This window comes from Setaria italica, chromosome II, assembly GCF_000263155.2.
Source record: "Setaria italica strain Yugu1 chromosome II, Setaria_italica_v2.0, whole genome shotgun sequence".
Classification (NCBI taxonomy): Eukaryota; Viridiplantae; Streptophyta; class Magnoliopsida; order Poales; family Poaceae; genus Setaria; species Setaria italica.
In genome coordinates this window covers 36,881,139-36,897,874 of record NC_028451.1, presented here as the reverse complement: position 1 = coordinate 36,897,874, position 16,736 = coordinate 36,881,139, and the positions used below count along the sequence as shown (strand labels likewise).

General features: G+C 42.6%; 2 protein-coding genes across 2 annotated transcripts; both read right to left on the bottom strand.

Annotated features, from left to right (window-relative positions):
• Nucleotides 1-98: 98 nt before the first annotated feature.
• LOC101777642 (pyruvate dehydrogenase E1 component subunit beta-2, mitochondrial) lies at nucleotides 99-6,338 on the bottom strand. Its single transcript, XM_004957247.4, has 14 exons — nucleotides 6,100-6,338; nucleotides 5,902-5,979; nucleotides 4,399-4,479; nucleotides 4,285-4,311; nucleotides 4,111-4,173; nucleotides 3,927-4,013; nucleotides 3,273-3,398; nucleotides 2,737-2,870; nucleotides 2,588-2,660; nucleotides 2,266-2,331; nucleotides 1,888-1,926; nucleotides 1,645-1,769; nucleotides 1,447-1,561; nucleotides 99-644 (listed from the first exon to the last, which is right to left on the bottom strand). Exons 1-14 carry the CDS (start codon nucleotides 6,136-6,138, stop codon nucleotides 576-578), a joined length of 1,122 nt encoding a protein of 373 aa, XP_004957304.1. The 5' UTR covers nucleotides 6,139-6,338; the 3' UTR covers nucleotides 99-575.
• A 3,402-nt stretch (nucleotides 6,339-9,740) lies between these two features.
• On the bottom strand, nucleotides 9,741-11,867 carry LOC101777222 (NAC domain-containing protein 41). Its single transcript, XM_004957246.4, has 3 exons — nucleotides 11,518-11,867; nucleotides 11,101-11,387; nucleotides 9,741-10,388 (listed from the first exon to the last, which is right to left on the bottom strand). The coding sequence occupies exons 1-3, from the start codon at nucleotides 11,690-11,692 to the stop codon at nucleotides 10,110-10,112; spliced, it is 741 nt and encodes a 246-aa protein (XP_004957303.1). The 5' UTR covers nucleotides 11,693-11,867; the 3' UTR covers nucleotides 9,741-10,109.
• Nucleotides 11,868-16,736: the final 4,869 nt, after the last annotated feature.

The window sequence follows — 16,736 nt, the reverse complement described above, 5'->3', positions numbered from 1 at the left end:
AGAGACGCGGTTTTATTTGGAGCCTTGTGATCCCAGGAAGAACAAAGCAATGCAGGAATTTCCAACGAATTCTTGAACCATTTCAGTTCTCAACGAAATCAGGAAAAGGTTCTGCCATTACCATCACATACAGGGCCTTGGTAACACATTTACTCGAGTCATGGGAAATACATTTACTCGAAGATTCGATGTCCCTTGCTGTGAATTTCAGGCAGATAAACAATAAAGTAGGCATGTACAATAGTGGTGGGTAGTTTATTGCCATCCACTGACCTTGTGTTCCAAGCAGCAAAAGATTGGATGCGACGGAACTAACGGGTCCCAACAAAGTGACCCGTTTTGCATGCCAACATGATTAGGCCGTGTGTATAAATCATAGAAAAGGAATGGGGCTTGAAACCAGAAAACGAATGCAATCATCCATCTGCGACTAACGGAATTGAGCACGCCATGGCAGATCTACAAAATTAGCTCGCTTGGAGTCTGGGCAATTTGCCAGCACTTTATGAATACTACATGTTTCTTCTGCCTATAGAGGGCGAAAGCAAAGGAAAACAATAAGGCTCGTCCACCGATCAGGCAGTTGCTGCCATTGGCACTGCCCTATAGCAGGCCCGCTTCGCTGCCCGGACAATGTCATCTACCTGCGAGCAAGCACAGCAGCATGATCTGTTAGGCCCAGCAACAAGAAGATTTTACAAATGACAGCAAATCAGGGAAGTTATGCGCATATGCACTCAGTGCAGATATTAAGTTTAAAATGCGAGATATAACATTGCACCAAGATTTTATTATTCGGTTGAGCAACCCAAAACCAAAAGATGCCCCTCAGTTGTCTTATAAATGAATCAGGCCACTACCAAATGAGCTACACACCCAAGTCTTGACAGTTTCCAGTCTGCTGCAAAGCATCAAACAATTGCAGCCAAGCTGCCAACCAATAATGGCGATGCCATTCTGTGACCACTTTGACCACAATGGCTACCTGGTATGCACAAGAAACCATCCAATTCCTAATTATGACAGGACAGTCTTCCAGGCATATCCGGGTGGCAGACAACATTCTACAGAAAGTGTGCAAAGGATGCAGGAGCTGACAACAGTGTCTGACTCATGATTAAGTGTGGGCGTATGCTACCCAACTTATGGTAAAATATCATGCACATTTAGTGGTCAAAATGTAAAAAAGTCACCTTTTTTTATGACTACTGACCATCTTTTACACGATTAGTCATGCTGCAACAAACATATAGATAAAACCAATATGTATTCCCCAAATACAAATTTCAAAGAACTGGGCATACTATTCATAAATGCTGTTAAACAAACATATAGATGAAACCAGCAGATGTTGTCAATAAATGCAATAACATGCATGGGAGAGCAGTCTTGAGCGGTGCGTGCAAGAGCAATAGAAAATCTAGGATGGAAGACAAAGAAGTGAACCTGTGGAACAGCCATTCTCTCAAGGTTGGCAGCATAGGGCATAGGTACATCAGCTCCAGCGATCCTCTCAACTGGCGCATCAAGGTACTCAAAGCTTTCTTCTACAACAGACATGCTGCAACAAACATGTGTCAGAATAATGGAAATCACCCTCAAGCATTATAGAGAGAGTGAGCGAGAGAGCGGGTGAGAGAGAACCATATCTCAGCACCAATCCCATGCTGGGGGAACCCTTCTTCAACAGTCACCAATCGGTTGGTCTTCCTAACAGATGCATTGATAGCAGCTCTGTCAAGTGGTCTAATGGATCGAAGGTTGATCACCTATCAATAAATATAAACTGAAAGTAAGGAACTGCGGAGGGCATATGGAGAAAACAAGATGCTGTATTGATCAGTTATACTGAACAAGTGAAACTATATCTTCCATAAAAGGAATTACCTCAGCACTGATTCCTTCCTTGGACAGTATCTCTGCAGCCTGAAGACAAATTGAGAATGAGAATGTACCAAAATAACAGCCCAGTATGAAGAAAAATGCAGAAAGGTAAGTGACATCAGCACTACTAGAACCATCTGTCAACCAAACATCCCTCTTAGAACAAAAACAAGTTACAATTATAAAATGGACAACTTTGCAGATCAGTTTAAAAGTAGCAAAACTACTTGATGCAGTACATCCGAATCCGTACAGAAATTATGATGTCCACATCATGGGGAAAATGCATGCTAATTATTTGCCAAAAATATAGGGTAATGAATTAATAATTTAAAAATCTCATCCTCCTTTACACTGTTTACCAAGTACATAGTGACATACCTGGAGAGCATAGCCAACCATCTTGGAGAATGTAGTAATGGTAACATCTTTACCCTCACGTTCTATCTACAGAAAAGATGAGGCCCACAATTAAATGCACAGAACAGAAATGGGAACGGGGGAGAGCCTTGTTCGAAAATAGAAGCATTATTCCAAAAAAAAATATATATCTAGAAGTCTGTATATGATCTCTACAGTGAAAGAGGTTCAGCAATAAGAACACATCCACTCAAAGCATCAAGGTAGACTACTAGACTTATGGTTTTAGTCCTGCCAGCCCCCTTCAGATACACCCATACACATGCACACAAGACAAACATACCTTAGCTTTGCCAATCGGCAGGCAGAAACTAGAATCAAGCACTTCAGCAGAAACAGGGAATGATTCTCCATAACTGCAAATAGTATAAAAGAATCTCAACAAAATGTTGGTTACTAAGAAAAATAATAAACAAGATCAGTCTGACATACAGCAATTCATTTTCCAAGAAAATAACAGGATCAGGATCCCTAATAGCAGCTTTTAGCAAGCCTCTAGCATCTTCTGCAGAGTATGGTGTGAGAACTTTAAGGCCTGGAACATGCGCATACCAAGCTGCATAACACTGCATAAAGTTGAGTTATTAATTTCATGATAGTACATATAACCTCATAATCAAAGTGCAATCAACAAGATGTATAAAAAACAGATACTGTGCATCTTGAAAGCTCATGACCATAGTAAACCAATTAAACAGCTACTGCTTGGCTCCCTACAGTATCAGAGACACAGTAAAACAACCCTCACAATGCAAGATTTCGGTTTCTTTGCTCAAGACTTATTTACAGTGTTAACTAAGAAAACACTTGCAAATAGGCTCACATAGCATCAAAGTATTAACATCTTGACAGCAGCAAGTACAAGAAAAAGGCACAGTAAAAGGTGGCAACAACATAACAACGGAAAACTAGGAAGCAGTAGGATGATATCAAACACATAACTACATGAACCATTCCCTCCCACAAACCTGGGAGTGTTGCGCCCCGACTCCAGCAGCAGCTCCATTAGGTCCTCTAAAAACAATAGGAACAGAGATCTGACCAGCTGACATGTAGTTTGACTTGGCAGCTGAATTGATGATATGATCAATAGCCTGAACATGCATAGGCAGTTATGTGACTTTTTGCCAAAAAAAAAATGAAAAATTGAATTCAGCGGATGTCATACAAATACATTTGGAATTCCTTATCAGTGGATCAGTGCATAAACTACAATATGTCATAGCAGATGGCCAAAAGACAATGCATTATAAACTCCTTGTCTCAGTCACATCAGTAAAGCATGCAAAAATGATTCCTTTTAACAATAATTCTGGGAAGATAAGCATGGGCAATTGATAGCAGCAAACATTAAATTTCTCTATAACTATGCATCATTTCCAATCAATGTGGGAGAAAAAAAAGAATGTTTTTTGCTATATAATGTAACTAAGTGGTCAAGTTGATTTTCATACAACAAATACTGTAATACTATACAAAAGATAGATGATTAAGCATTCTAGAGAAACAAGTGCATATTGCATAGCAATTACAAACCATTACTGTAATCTCAGACATTTAAGGATACCCTATGAAACAAGCAAGTAAAATTCTGTGTGTTAGTTACCATATCGAAAACTGACCTGCATCGAGAAGTTAAATGTCATAAATTCTACAATAGGCCGAAGACCTTGATAAGCTGCACCAACTCCAATGCCAGTAAAGCCGGCCTGAGGATACAAAAGGGAAATGAGTAAGTATGCGGTCATGTTTACAAAGCCTGAAAATAGACAACCAAAATGGTTTTTTCAAGATTCTAATAGTCACCTCTGTGATAGGTGTGTCAAGAACCCTATCAGGACCATACTTGTCAAGCAAACCCTTAGAAATCTGCAACAGGACACCCATGGATACTATCAATAATGGTAAGGTTTCAGATATCAATATTCAGTTACCAACAGATTAAAGTAAAGGCATTTAGTCTTTAGAAGTTTTGCAAACCTTGTATGCACCTTGATACTCTCCAACCTACCACAAATAAACATGAATTATAAAAGGGCCATTCTATAGGGAAAAAAAGAAAGAGCAGAAGACTGAATTTGTTTCAGGTGATACCTCTTCTCCCATCAGAAAAACAGAAGGATCAGCAGACATCTCTTCATCCAGTGCAGAGTTCAACGCATCACGGACAGTCATCTGAACATGTAAAATAATAATGTATATAACAACATGGAGATGATGTAGAAACAAATACATGGGAATAGAATACTAGCAGCCTAGCACAGTGTAAAGAAGAAACAAAACATAAAATGTAGAGCTGGGACTTGGGCCGTGCCGTGCCAGCACGGTCCGGCCCTCTTGTGCCTAGACTTCTAGGTACGCTAGGCACGTCGTGCCGTGCCGGGCATGGCACGACAAGCTTTTTACTAGGCCCAAGCACGGCCCGTAGCACGCCGGCACGTCTTCATGCCGTGCCAGCCCAAGCACGGCCCTCGCAAATAAATGTGTTTGTTTTTTATTGGTGCTCATTTGATTGCACATACTTTTGCTCTCATACATAGAAAATAATTTCTAAAATTAATAGAGGAAGCAAACCGTATTGTATAAATGTTGTAGGTGAATATTATGCCTACCCATGGCCATAAGAGAACGTAGCATTATAACATTATGAATGACCATTATCACGATTCCATATGTAAGGGAGACTCAGTGGTTTCCTTCCATGGTAGTAGTTATTTAGGCTACATGACACAGAGAACGAATAGTGTTAGGATGATATAACCTACAGATGTGCTAATGGGCCATTTTCATGCCGCGCCGGCCCAAGTACGGGCCTAAGTACGGCCCAAGATACGTGCTGTGCCGTGCCACCCGTCGTGCCGAGATCCTAGGCACGGCATGGCCCTCGCATTCGTGCCGTGCTGGCACAGCCTGAAATTTATCGTGCCGTGCCGTGCTTTGGGCCATGCCAAAATGTCGTGCTTCGGGCAGCACACAAACAGCTCGGACCAAGTCCCAGCTCTAATAAAATGCATAACAATGTAGCTAAACCCAATAATGTGATCAGACACCCGTATAAACCCTGCATAAATTTCTAACATTTAAGAACTACAAATATGGTTTATCTACATAGATGGCACAAATGATTTGTCAAAGGTTTGAAACACTATGATCAGCCAGGCTTTGGCATTTCCCCTCATAGGTAGACATATGAACAGGCAGTAATCTCAGCACAGAAAATACACTTGACGAATATATTCTAGCAGCATTTTTAAAATAATAAGCATCACGCAAAACCAAAGCGTATCCCACTAAGAAAAAAGCCATAGATTAGAGCATCGAATCATTTCCATGACCCACCAACCACTTCCATAACGAATCGACCAACCCATCACCAAACTATAAACAGTTCGTTTCATGGCAATTACTACAACAATAAACTTGCAATCACATGTCGCTATCGATTAAACCACCTACCGCCAAGTACAATGAAGCCGCCAATCGACACCACGGAACATCGCAGTTACGATTTAATCACGACATCTAACACCAATGCGACCTCCACCCGCCCACGTTTATAAGAGAAAAAAATTAGGGATCGATCAAGCGGGCCCTCACCTCCTTAGCCGCGGCGGAGTACCCCCTCGCCGCCTCAGCCGCCGCCGGGCGGAGCCGACGCAGCACCTGCCCCAGCATCTGCACGCAGGAACAGAAGAAGAAAAAAAGGTATCAACAACGCCGTTACGGAACAGAACCTCGCGAGGCGGCGAGAAACCCGCGGCGGTAGGACCAGGGGAGGATGGGTTCGGCACTCACGGGACCGGATCCAAGCTGCCTCCTCGCGGCGCCCAGCATCCTCGTCCTCGGCGATCGGCGCGGCGGCGGGTGCGGAAATTCGACCGGTCGTTGGGGACGGAGGCGGCGATAGAGGCGGGGTGATGGGGAGGGAGGAGACGCCGCGGCGGAACAGGAGAATGGCAGGGAGGAGGGAGGGATGGGTTAGATGGCCGCGACCGCGATGGAGGACGAAGGAAAGCGTGGATTTGTCTCCTGTGTGACAGCGCGAGAGATTTTTATTTTGCGCGCTTTTTGCAGGAAAGCCCTCGCGTGGTAGGATTTTACAGGTTGTGCTTTGTCGAGCGAGTGGGCCGAGCCGTTAAAGACGACACGAGGGTGAGAGAAAATGGGCCGATTTGTCGAGGGGCGGCGCATTTCACCCGTCGTAGAAATTGTGTTTCGCATTTCGCTCGGCTAGGCAGGCAGTGACGCCGGCCGCAGGTGATGGAATTGGACGCTTGGGATCGCTGGACAAACAGCTTTGTCAGGTTCGAACGGCCTTTAGTTGACCGTCATTCTGAAATACGCGTGTAGTCAACACATTTTAATTTTAATATACTAGTACATCAACCCGTGCAGGTGCACGGGCTAATATTTTTAGAAGTTATTGTATTTAAAAATTATTTAGAAATTAAACTCCTAACTAATAATCAAAATTGTTTGCCTACTACTTTCTTATTTTTCAATACTTCAGCATAATACTTATATAGATATGTACCTATCTTTGCCCAGTTGTGATTAATTCTTAATTAATAATTACTCAATGCACTTTTTCATCCATATTCATATTTTTTCCATTTTGTATCACACCTCCAATCCTCCATACATTATGTTTAGCATACAAATCAATACTTTTCATCAATTCCTCACATACATATATAAATGATCTTACTCGTCATGTGTATATACTTTAACTTAGTATTTTTATATTAACAATGACATAAATAGATAATTTAAAATCATATATTAACATAAATAGATAATTTAAAATTATATATTAGTTTTTTTTTTATATTTCTGTATGATGCACATGAAGATAATTATATTAAGATTTAGGTGTTTACTTTAGGTTATTTTTAATAACGACATACGTGGATAACATAGATAAAATTTTAGAATGACATTTTAAGTTATGCTTTATAATGATGTGTATTAGTAAATTGGATGAAGGTTATAGGGTTACTTTAGATTATTTTTTATAATAGCTGAGCTCGTTAATTGAAATATAGGTTTAGAGCTCATTTTTGAATATTTTCACTATCATGTGGGTAACTTTTTAGAAAATATAATAGATCAATGGCTATGATTATTATAGTTTACAGGATTGGTTTTTGATGTTTTTAATTTTTATGAGAATTTATCTCTTTTTTCTGACTTGTCTCGTGGGAACTAATGTGGAGCCTCCAATGGAAAAAAAAGAGACTACATTGCTAAAAAACTATTACCATAAGCTAGCTCTCGTTTGTTAAATATTCGAACACACAATGCTTATGTAGGTATATACTTAATATCTTCATCCAATTGTGATAGATTTTAGTTAGTAATTACTCTATAATATTTTCATCCACATTTATAATCTTTAAGTTTTCACTTTGCATCACAAGTATGTGCTTGAATTTGTTTAATGAACCTTATGTTTGAGATACAATTTTAGCATAGAAATCTATATTCTCATCATTTTATATCCTTATAAATGGTGATACATATCATGCGCCTAGACCTTAATTATTATATCGTATACCAATAGTGAAAGATATAGATGATTTAGAATCATATATTGCTGTATATTTTTAATTAAGGTTATTTGATTCAAATGTAGAGTTACCTCATGTTATTTTTAATAATGACAGATGTGGTTAATATAGATGCAAATTTAAGGGGTTAAATTAGGGGGTTATTTTAAATATTGTTAATAATGGCATAAGTGGGTAATTTTGATAAAGATTAGGGGTTACTTTAGTTTATTTTATATAATGGCAGAGGTGGGTAATTTATATATAGATTTAGGAGGTTACTTTAGGCTATTTTCATAATGGTATAGGTGGGTAATTTTTTAGAAAACATAACAGATCCAATGGCCATGATGATTTAAATATATCGATTGATGGTCGGATGTTTTGCTTTTTTTGAGAATTTTTAGGATTTTCTCTCTTTTTCTAAAGTGTCCACCTAGGAATCCTATGTGGCTTCACCTGGAGGCTTCAAAAGGAGCCTCCAATTAGTAATAGTAAGATGAATATCTCTTTCCAAAACGGTATAGCTAGATTCATCTTCAACAGTGGTTTCAAAATATTACACATTTGCTTATTTTGAATGAGCAAAATACTATTAATTGATGGCCAAAGACCAAAATAATGTTTTCTGTGTTGCTGTCTGAAACGATAATTATTGGAAGATAGAAGGAATATTGCTTTTGGGACTAGTGATTTTTTGTGTTGTTCTTCCATTTTCTCTTCATAATTTTTGGGCCCTTTATGTGTTAAGTTTTTCTTTTCTTCATAATTTTTGGAGTTTTTCTGCTTGGTGGACGTTGTTGGCGCCTCGGGTTAGCATAGAGGAACAACACTGCAATGTATGCCACAAAAACGAGTCATTTCGTACGTTTACGACACCAATTATCTCCTTATTCATTAATAACTTGCATTGACTGATGACATGACTCAAAAGCTAAGCACGTATTAGTTCTTCCACAATTATTTTCTGGACTTCTTGCCTTCATGAACTCTCACGCCATCCGTGGTGGTGGCAGTAGTGGTAGTGGAACAGTAAATCCTAAAAAACAAAATTTGCATTATATCATGTTATATTATACATGTTATACTTAATTATATGAGATTGTGTAGATATTGTTTTTACATTCCTTAAAGTATGTAACAGTGTTAGACCTCTGAAAAAAAAAGATGATGCATATAAAATGAACTTGCTTCCGCACTTGGCTCCGCTTGGTACCGGCTTGTTGCATTCGCGTGCGAGACGAATAATCTTACCTACATTTATATGTTTCTCCTCTTCGTGGGTAATGACACGACAGATGCAAGCCATGTCTGATTGTTCTACAGCATGGCAGCAAAGGTCGCTTGGATCTATGTAGGCCCCCTCAAACTTTATGGTATCCTTGCGTATATCCTTAACCAATTCTTTTTCTCCATAACAATCATAATCACCCCAGACTTGATGTGCTGTAAACACAGCGTCCTTTGTTTTAACTGAGATTTCACTCAAAAAGATATGTCTCTTTTCATTGTTCATATTTGACAATAATGCACCCATGTCGAGAAACATGACCTGATCTACTAGTACATACTTCCTCCGTCCCAAATTACTATTCGTTTTGGTTTTTCCAAATACATAGCTTTTGTTCTACATCTAGATATATATTATGTCTAGATACATAGCAAAAATTATGCATCTAAAAAACTCAAAATGAATAGTAATTTGGGACGAAGGAAGTAGGAGCCGTGTTCCTCCTCCGACCTTACAGTTGGATCTCAAGCATTTGCAATTTGCTTTGATGTGAACCATTTTTATTGGCTACATGGGCCATGGGGTGATGGTAACCGCTCCTGATTGATAATGAGTTTTCTGTTTCAATTCTGTTTCTCCCTAACAAATTTACTTCATTTACTTATATAAACTTATTCCTCAAATTCCTGCAGCAACGTACAAGGGAATTCAACTAGTTAGCTGCATTCTTACACACCAGTGGGCCATTGCAGCTCCTGTCTAAGTTCTGTAGGGAATTCAAACCGCAGCTGAACCGTAGTAGCAACTACTGCTCCTGATTAGTTCAGGTTACCCAATCTTACAAGTTCCAACTGATACCGATGTGGCAGCTGTTTGATAACCTTGGATACATTCTTGAGCTGGACTTGCCTTACACCTAATTACCTGATGCTTGACTCATCACTATACGGTACCAAGGAAAAGTACAGGCGACAACGGAGCAAGAGAAAGAGAGGGAGGAAACAAAAACTTAAAATCCATCATGCCTAGTCCTCTCTTTGGGAGGCAGCCGGGGCATCTCTGATAGTGCTGCTGCTGACTTCGTCTTGGTCCGAAATGTCGGTAACACCGGTGACACAGCTTGAAGACGACGGCTGCTGCCGTTCGGCATCTCCCCGGTGCTGCAGCGGCGCCGCGCGGTGTGCAGTGGAGGCGCGGTTTCCCGGATTTTTGCCGTCGACATCCCTGTTCGGCCTGCTTCTTGGTCTGTTCTTCAGAAAGACCCGGCACACGACCCACTCTCCTCCCGGCTCAACAACGCAGTCCTGCGAGTCATTGGAACGTTGTGGATTGCAAGTAAAAAAAATTAAATAAACCCTCCAAATTTGGAGTAAAATGCAAGTTACAGTGAACTATCGCGATCGAGGTCGCAAAACGGATCAAGCTACTTCAGAAGGAGGCAAGATTCTCATATCTGCAGTATCTGAAACATTACTGTGTGTTTATCAGTCGCTGTTAAGCTGTCACAATCTCAAGTTGCCTAAAGCAAGGGGAACTTTCTGGTTTCCGCTGCGAAGCAGGTGTTAACGAATAATCCTAGCATAAGCATATAAGCTGTAAAGTAGAGAATGAGCATAGAACCACAATAAACCTAACGTGCAAATGCTTCAGAGCCTCGACTTCTTTTGAAACAACCATTTTTTTATTACTTTTAAAAACGTACTTAATTTTTAAATTAATTAGTTTGTCCTCGACGTCATTATATTTAAAAATAGAGGAAGTATATGTTAGTTGCCTTTTGGCATTGCCAAATGAGCTTAAGCACTTGGCAGAGCATTTTTGATTTGATGGTAGGGTGAGTTTCATGCAACCATAGCTTAACCTGGCAGGCTACCGATAACTCTAACAATAAAGCGATCAGTAAACTGACAGTGGCATGTGCTATTTACAGCAGAGAAGGGAATCGACGACTCGTAAAATTTGACAGCGATGACTGCAAGAATAAAGCCCAATGGTTGAAAACATAAGAGTTCTTACATGGCTTGCATTCTTCCTCTGCTCGGCCGCGCCGCCGGGCACGGCGAGCCGGTACTCGTGCATGACCCAACCGGTCCGCGACGACGACGGCTCGCTGCGATGGAAGGCGAGCGCCGTCTTGACGCCCACGAGCAGCTGCCGCTTGCCGCCGCACTGCAGGAACACAGGCTTCTCCTTCCCCGTGGCCTTCCAGTACCCGCTGCCAGCTCTCCTCCTGCGGCCGCCGCCGCGGCCCATCGCCGGCGCTCGACGCAGGCTGAAGAAGTACCCCTCCCCTTCGCTCGCTCCTGTACACACACCAAAAAATCAAGGAACATCAGAACACTCTGTCTCAGCCTTCCATTCCCATTAATCTGAACATGCATGCTGTCCTGCAGCTGTAAGCATGGCAGCTCGAAAGAGAGCGTGCGGACGCACCAGGGAGGTCCCATGGATCCAGCCTGGCGCCGTCGTGGACGACGGGGATGACGGCGGCCGGCAGCGGGCGGGACAGGGCCTTCCGGCGGAGGTACTGCACCACCAGCTCCTCGTCGGTGGGGTGGAACCGGAACCCAGGCGGCAGCTGCCTGGGCGCCTGCGCAGGCCTCTCCATTGCTGCTGCTGCTGCTGCTCAGTGCTCACAGGATAGACTCTGCTGTCGCTGGCTGTGCACAGTGCACAATAGCGCCGAAGCAGGACAGTCCAGTTGGAGCTTGGATCCTTGGGGAGAGAGAGAGAGAGAGAGAGGTTGTGTGGATGAGTGGAGTGGGGAAGAAAAGGCGGGGAATTTATAGGATCCCCTGTGGCGTGGAGCGGACTCCATCCTGCGGCCTCTGCTCTTTGCTTAAATAGTATGATTCCTTCTCCGATTTGACATGTTCCCGTCCCGTTCAGAAATAAATCTTCTCTAAATCTCTTCTCCATTGCTGTCGATTTCAAGATGGAGTGCTAATTGCAAACTCAAGAGGGGAAAACAAAAGTACGAAAATATCAGGTGCTAATCGGTAGTAATTTAACGCAAGCAATCTGAACTCTTTCTTGTATTTAGCTGCAAACAAACGCATTTCTTTATCTTCCTTCAAATGCTCGCTAACCTTCTAAAATTCAAAATTGTTCTCCAGCGTATCTTCCAACAAAAAAATGTTATTCAGGCATGTGTGTTGCTGCAAAATTAAGCGGCATGTAGCATGGACGACATGGGCCCTGACCTGTCAAATTGGATTGGAGCCTGACTGATGCGGCCTTGCAAATGATTGCCAAAAGAAAAAAAGAGTAGAATCAATGTTTTGGTAGTTGGAAATCTGATTTGATTTTTTTTTCAAATAAAGCGATTTAACATATAGTTATCTTCCATGTTAATCAACAGCGCTGATAGCCCAGCTATTTTTTTCCCAACAAAAAAGAAAGGTCAGCTGATTTTATATATGCCATGTGTTGTACGTGCTGTATGACTATATCAGTCTAGTTCGTTTATGTACTCCTTAATCTGGATTACAAGGAATCATTAGCTCCTTTTCAGTTGCGTCTGATTATAACTAATCATGCAGCAACCCCATGGCGCTTTCTTGCAACTCCATTGAGCCTTGCTTGCCGCCTATCAGGCTGGTTGCTTCCTGCTTCCTCCTTCCGAGCAACCGAGCGCCACCCACCGGCGCCTGAATCCTGGGTTCTCTTGGGTCCACTCGTCGTCAGATATTTCTACAGACCGGGACACTGTCAAATGTAATTTACTCAGATGGAGTTCGAAGCATCTGAATTTTCAGTCCCAACGATCCAATGTACTCTGAGTTTTCTTTGCGCTGAAGAAATGAAACATTCTTTGCGTGGTTATGCATAACATGCATTAAATTGACTTTTTTGTTCAGACTTTAGAATAATAAACTGTTTATTTTGCTCTCGAATCGCCGGCAGCAGCAGAACTAAATCTACACGGAATAACGGAGCAGTTCATGAGGAAAAGAACTGCAAAGCCAAGTGCAAGAAGATTATTGTGCGCTGCGAAGAGATGACGTCGGAGTAAATTTCTTCCATGAAAAAGATGACGCCAGAGCATGGATTCATCCGGCAGCAACTACGTGCAAGCAAGCAAGAGCAGCAAGAGGTAACTTTGGTCAGCCTGTCGCCGTTAACCGTGACAAATACATGCTTGGATCGGAATAACTCCAACAAGATTCTTGCGGACTTGCTTGCCTTGCCCCAATCCAATTGAGTGACCTTTTGGTGAGCACAAGGACCATTTTGCCTTGCAAGGGTAACTTCTTCAGGTTTTTTTTTCCTGACCGGAAACTACGGCAGGCTTACGCCGACCTGAACTTTTCATTACGATATATGCGGGTGTTGAACTTCTTCAGTGTTGCTACCAAACCAAGTGTAACTTCTGAACCAAGTGTTACTACCACTTACTACCAAACCAAGGGTAACTTCTGAACCTGTAATCCTTCCAGCACAAGTGCAGTGCGCTACACATTATGTCACCAGGGTCACATCTTTCACATCTCAAAAACCTTGATGCAGAACAGAAAATATTAGTATCATGCATGTTTTCAGGCTTACACTTGATCGTAATGGGGACAGGGTTAGGCCAAAGCTGGGCTGCCCAAGCAACAGGTCCCCTTCAACTCTCCAAGCCAAAAGAGCAGCACCATCTGCAACGCAATAATGCAAATGTTGACAGGAATTAACCCCCCTACAGAAACACAGGGTTGGCATCAGGAGACAGGCAATGCTGGACCAGAAATAGGAACCCCAAAGCCTCCCCAATTTCAAGCAAGCCGCGCCATGCATGCGTCGCCTCCTTTTCGTCGATTTGCTGTCGCTTGTCGACATCGGCTCGACCGAATTCCATGAAACACTGAGCATGTTCTGAGGCCGCCCTTTTTCAGGACTAGTTGAGCAAATGGATTAGGAGAGCACCTGCCTCACAAAGTCCATTCCAACAAGGCTGTCAGCTCACTTGATGCCATGTCTATTCCTTAAACAAACAGCAAGAGCCCAGAGATGGCTGCGCAGAACAAGCAAGCCCGCAAGCATGAAAAGGTATGTGCAGTAGGTAAAGATCAATCATAGGAAGAGAGAGAGAATGAGAAAGATGGGGCCGGGAGAGGTTATTAGCTAGGACGTCCTACATTTCCTCAAACACAAGCTAGCGAATACTAACGTAGGAACTCAGAAAACCCTTGGACGCATCCATCGACGATCATGTGCAGATGTGAACAGTGGCGTAATCGCCATTACTCAAGATCAAAGACTAAAGCCTGATCAACACACCTTTCTTTCCAGACCGTTCCATCAGTCCATCACTGCATAATTGCTAGATAGCTCGTGCATGCGCCGGCCGGCTAGTCGGGGTTGCTTTCGGAGGCCGGCTGCGGCCGGGCCCCGAGGTGTAGCGCATCGTCAATGCCTTTGGAGTGCGGGTGCCTCTGACCTGTGCGCGGCGAGAGCTTGCCCGTGGAACGAAGCAACTCCCGCATTGGTACTCTTCTTCTTCGGTAGATTATTGTGGAGGAGAAAGAAGCGAAAACATAAGCAATGGAAAAGGGAAGGTTGGGTTGATGCCTTCTGTCCCCGGATAAGCAACTACTGGACCAGGGAACTGACCAATGATTTGATTTGCCATGTGTTAGTTCTCTTTTTTTACCTGACATGACTTCTGAACATTTTATTTTATCCGGGTCGAGCTCGACTTGTTGGCCAACTAGGACGTGCTAGCATGCTGAAGATATGTAAAACAAATATAATCAAAGTAATTAACTAAACGCAGAATTTTGACTGTGATCATAGCTCTGAACCTAGCTAGGTTAGGCAGGCTTTGCCGGGTTGATATGATACTGCTGGGACTTGTCTTTGTTCCTAGCTTTGGCCAAAAGCATGTGGTGCTCTTAAAAATCTATCCAAAGGTAAAAAGAAAAAAGGGCTGTTTAATTTGGACCGCAGCTGGGACAATTGTATCTGAAACTGAAACAAGCGCTACCTACGATATTCTTGTAAACTTTCGGCGTTCCAAATTAAATAAACCCCGAGGTGATGAATAATCTAAGACCATGTCACTGCTAATGCTAACCGAGATCATGTCACTGCTAGCTAAATGCTAACCAGGTAACGAGGCACACATGCGTGATGATGCCAAGTGTCTCGCTTTCTTCGGAGCGGCTCGTTCCCCCAAAGGCCAAAGCCCCAAGGGGATCACTGGTAGGTCAGGCCACGAGCACGGGGCATGCATGCATGGGCTTCGCTTGGATGAGGATTGCTACGGCATCGATCGTCAGGATTAGCTTTGCTTTTAAGCTGATTGATTGCTTGTTTGGCAGGGCAGGAGGGGGCCACGAAGAACGGTGCCATCTGATGCCTCCATGTGCATGCATGGTGTTTCTTCTGAAGGCTGCAACAACGCTAAGCTAGATCGCGCGCGCAAATAGTCAGAGGTTTTTAGAACGGTAATTGCTTGGATCTGAAGAGTGTAAGCTATGATTATTCCAGGTAGTAGTGATGGTGATAATGGAGAATGGTAACGTACGCTAATGACATCCTCCGCCGTATTTGTATATGGGTAGTGGAGCACGTGTTCGTACACGTGCTCTGCAGCTGCGTATTTTTACCTTACCTGGAGTCATGGGCGATGGCCAATGAGCTGGTTCTGTCTACGTTCAAAGGAAACAGAGAGAGATGCTTGAGCGTCAAAGCTAAGCCGCAATGAACGATTATGCAAGGAGGCATGGACTAAACTTTCTCTTCGCTCGGTGAAGAGAAAAAAAAATCAGTCACCAGGTCACGAGCCTTTTGAGTTTTCGGAGCTCTGCTTCTCCCTCTCTGAAGAAAAACGAAGAATCAAGGCAATCGTTATGTACACTACTTGGAACTTGGAACAATTGGAAGGAAAGGAATCGGAGGACGTTTGACAACGTTACAATGCGGCCGGATCAGGTTTTGGAGCTCATCAAGACGGACATTCCAACAAGACAGAGCCTGCGGGACTCCGCTTTTGGGAGAGAAGCTGCTTGTTCAGTAGACAATCTTGCAGCCCGAGTACTCTAAGAGTCAATGAGCGTCATTTAGGCCTTGTTTAGTTACACCCAAACTCCCAATTTTGACACTATGCAAAAAGAAGATTCCCCGTCACATCAAACTTGCGATACATGCATGGAGTACTAAATGTAGATAAAATTAAAAACTAATTGCACAGTTTTGTTGTACTTTGCGAGACGAATCTTTTGAGCCTAATTAGTCAATATTTGGACAATAATTCACAAATACAAACGAAACGCTACAGTGTGCTACAGTGCTACAGCAGTAATTTTGGACACCCAAATTCAGGGCAACTAAACAAGGCCTTATTTCTATGTAATCGTACTGTTCTCTCTCTTAAATGCAAGGCAGTGCTCCAGCCAATGTTTTTTAAAAAAAAAAGAAAAACGAAGAAAGAATTATTGTGAAGCAATCTTTATGGGCCTGTAAATTGAGCCCAGTAAGGCCTAGTTCGAAACAAACTCTTGATGGTGGGTGATACTTTCTTGACGAACGGGCAACGGCCGCTGTTTAATAGCTACTACGCGGCTACGCCTCTTTCCTTCTCCCTCCCCAATATTCTTCCGCTCCAATCCAGCCAGAAACTGCCGAAGCGAAGCTAGGGTTTTGGGTGTTCTTGCACGATGGCGACC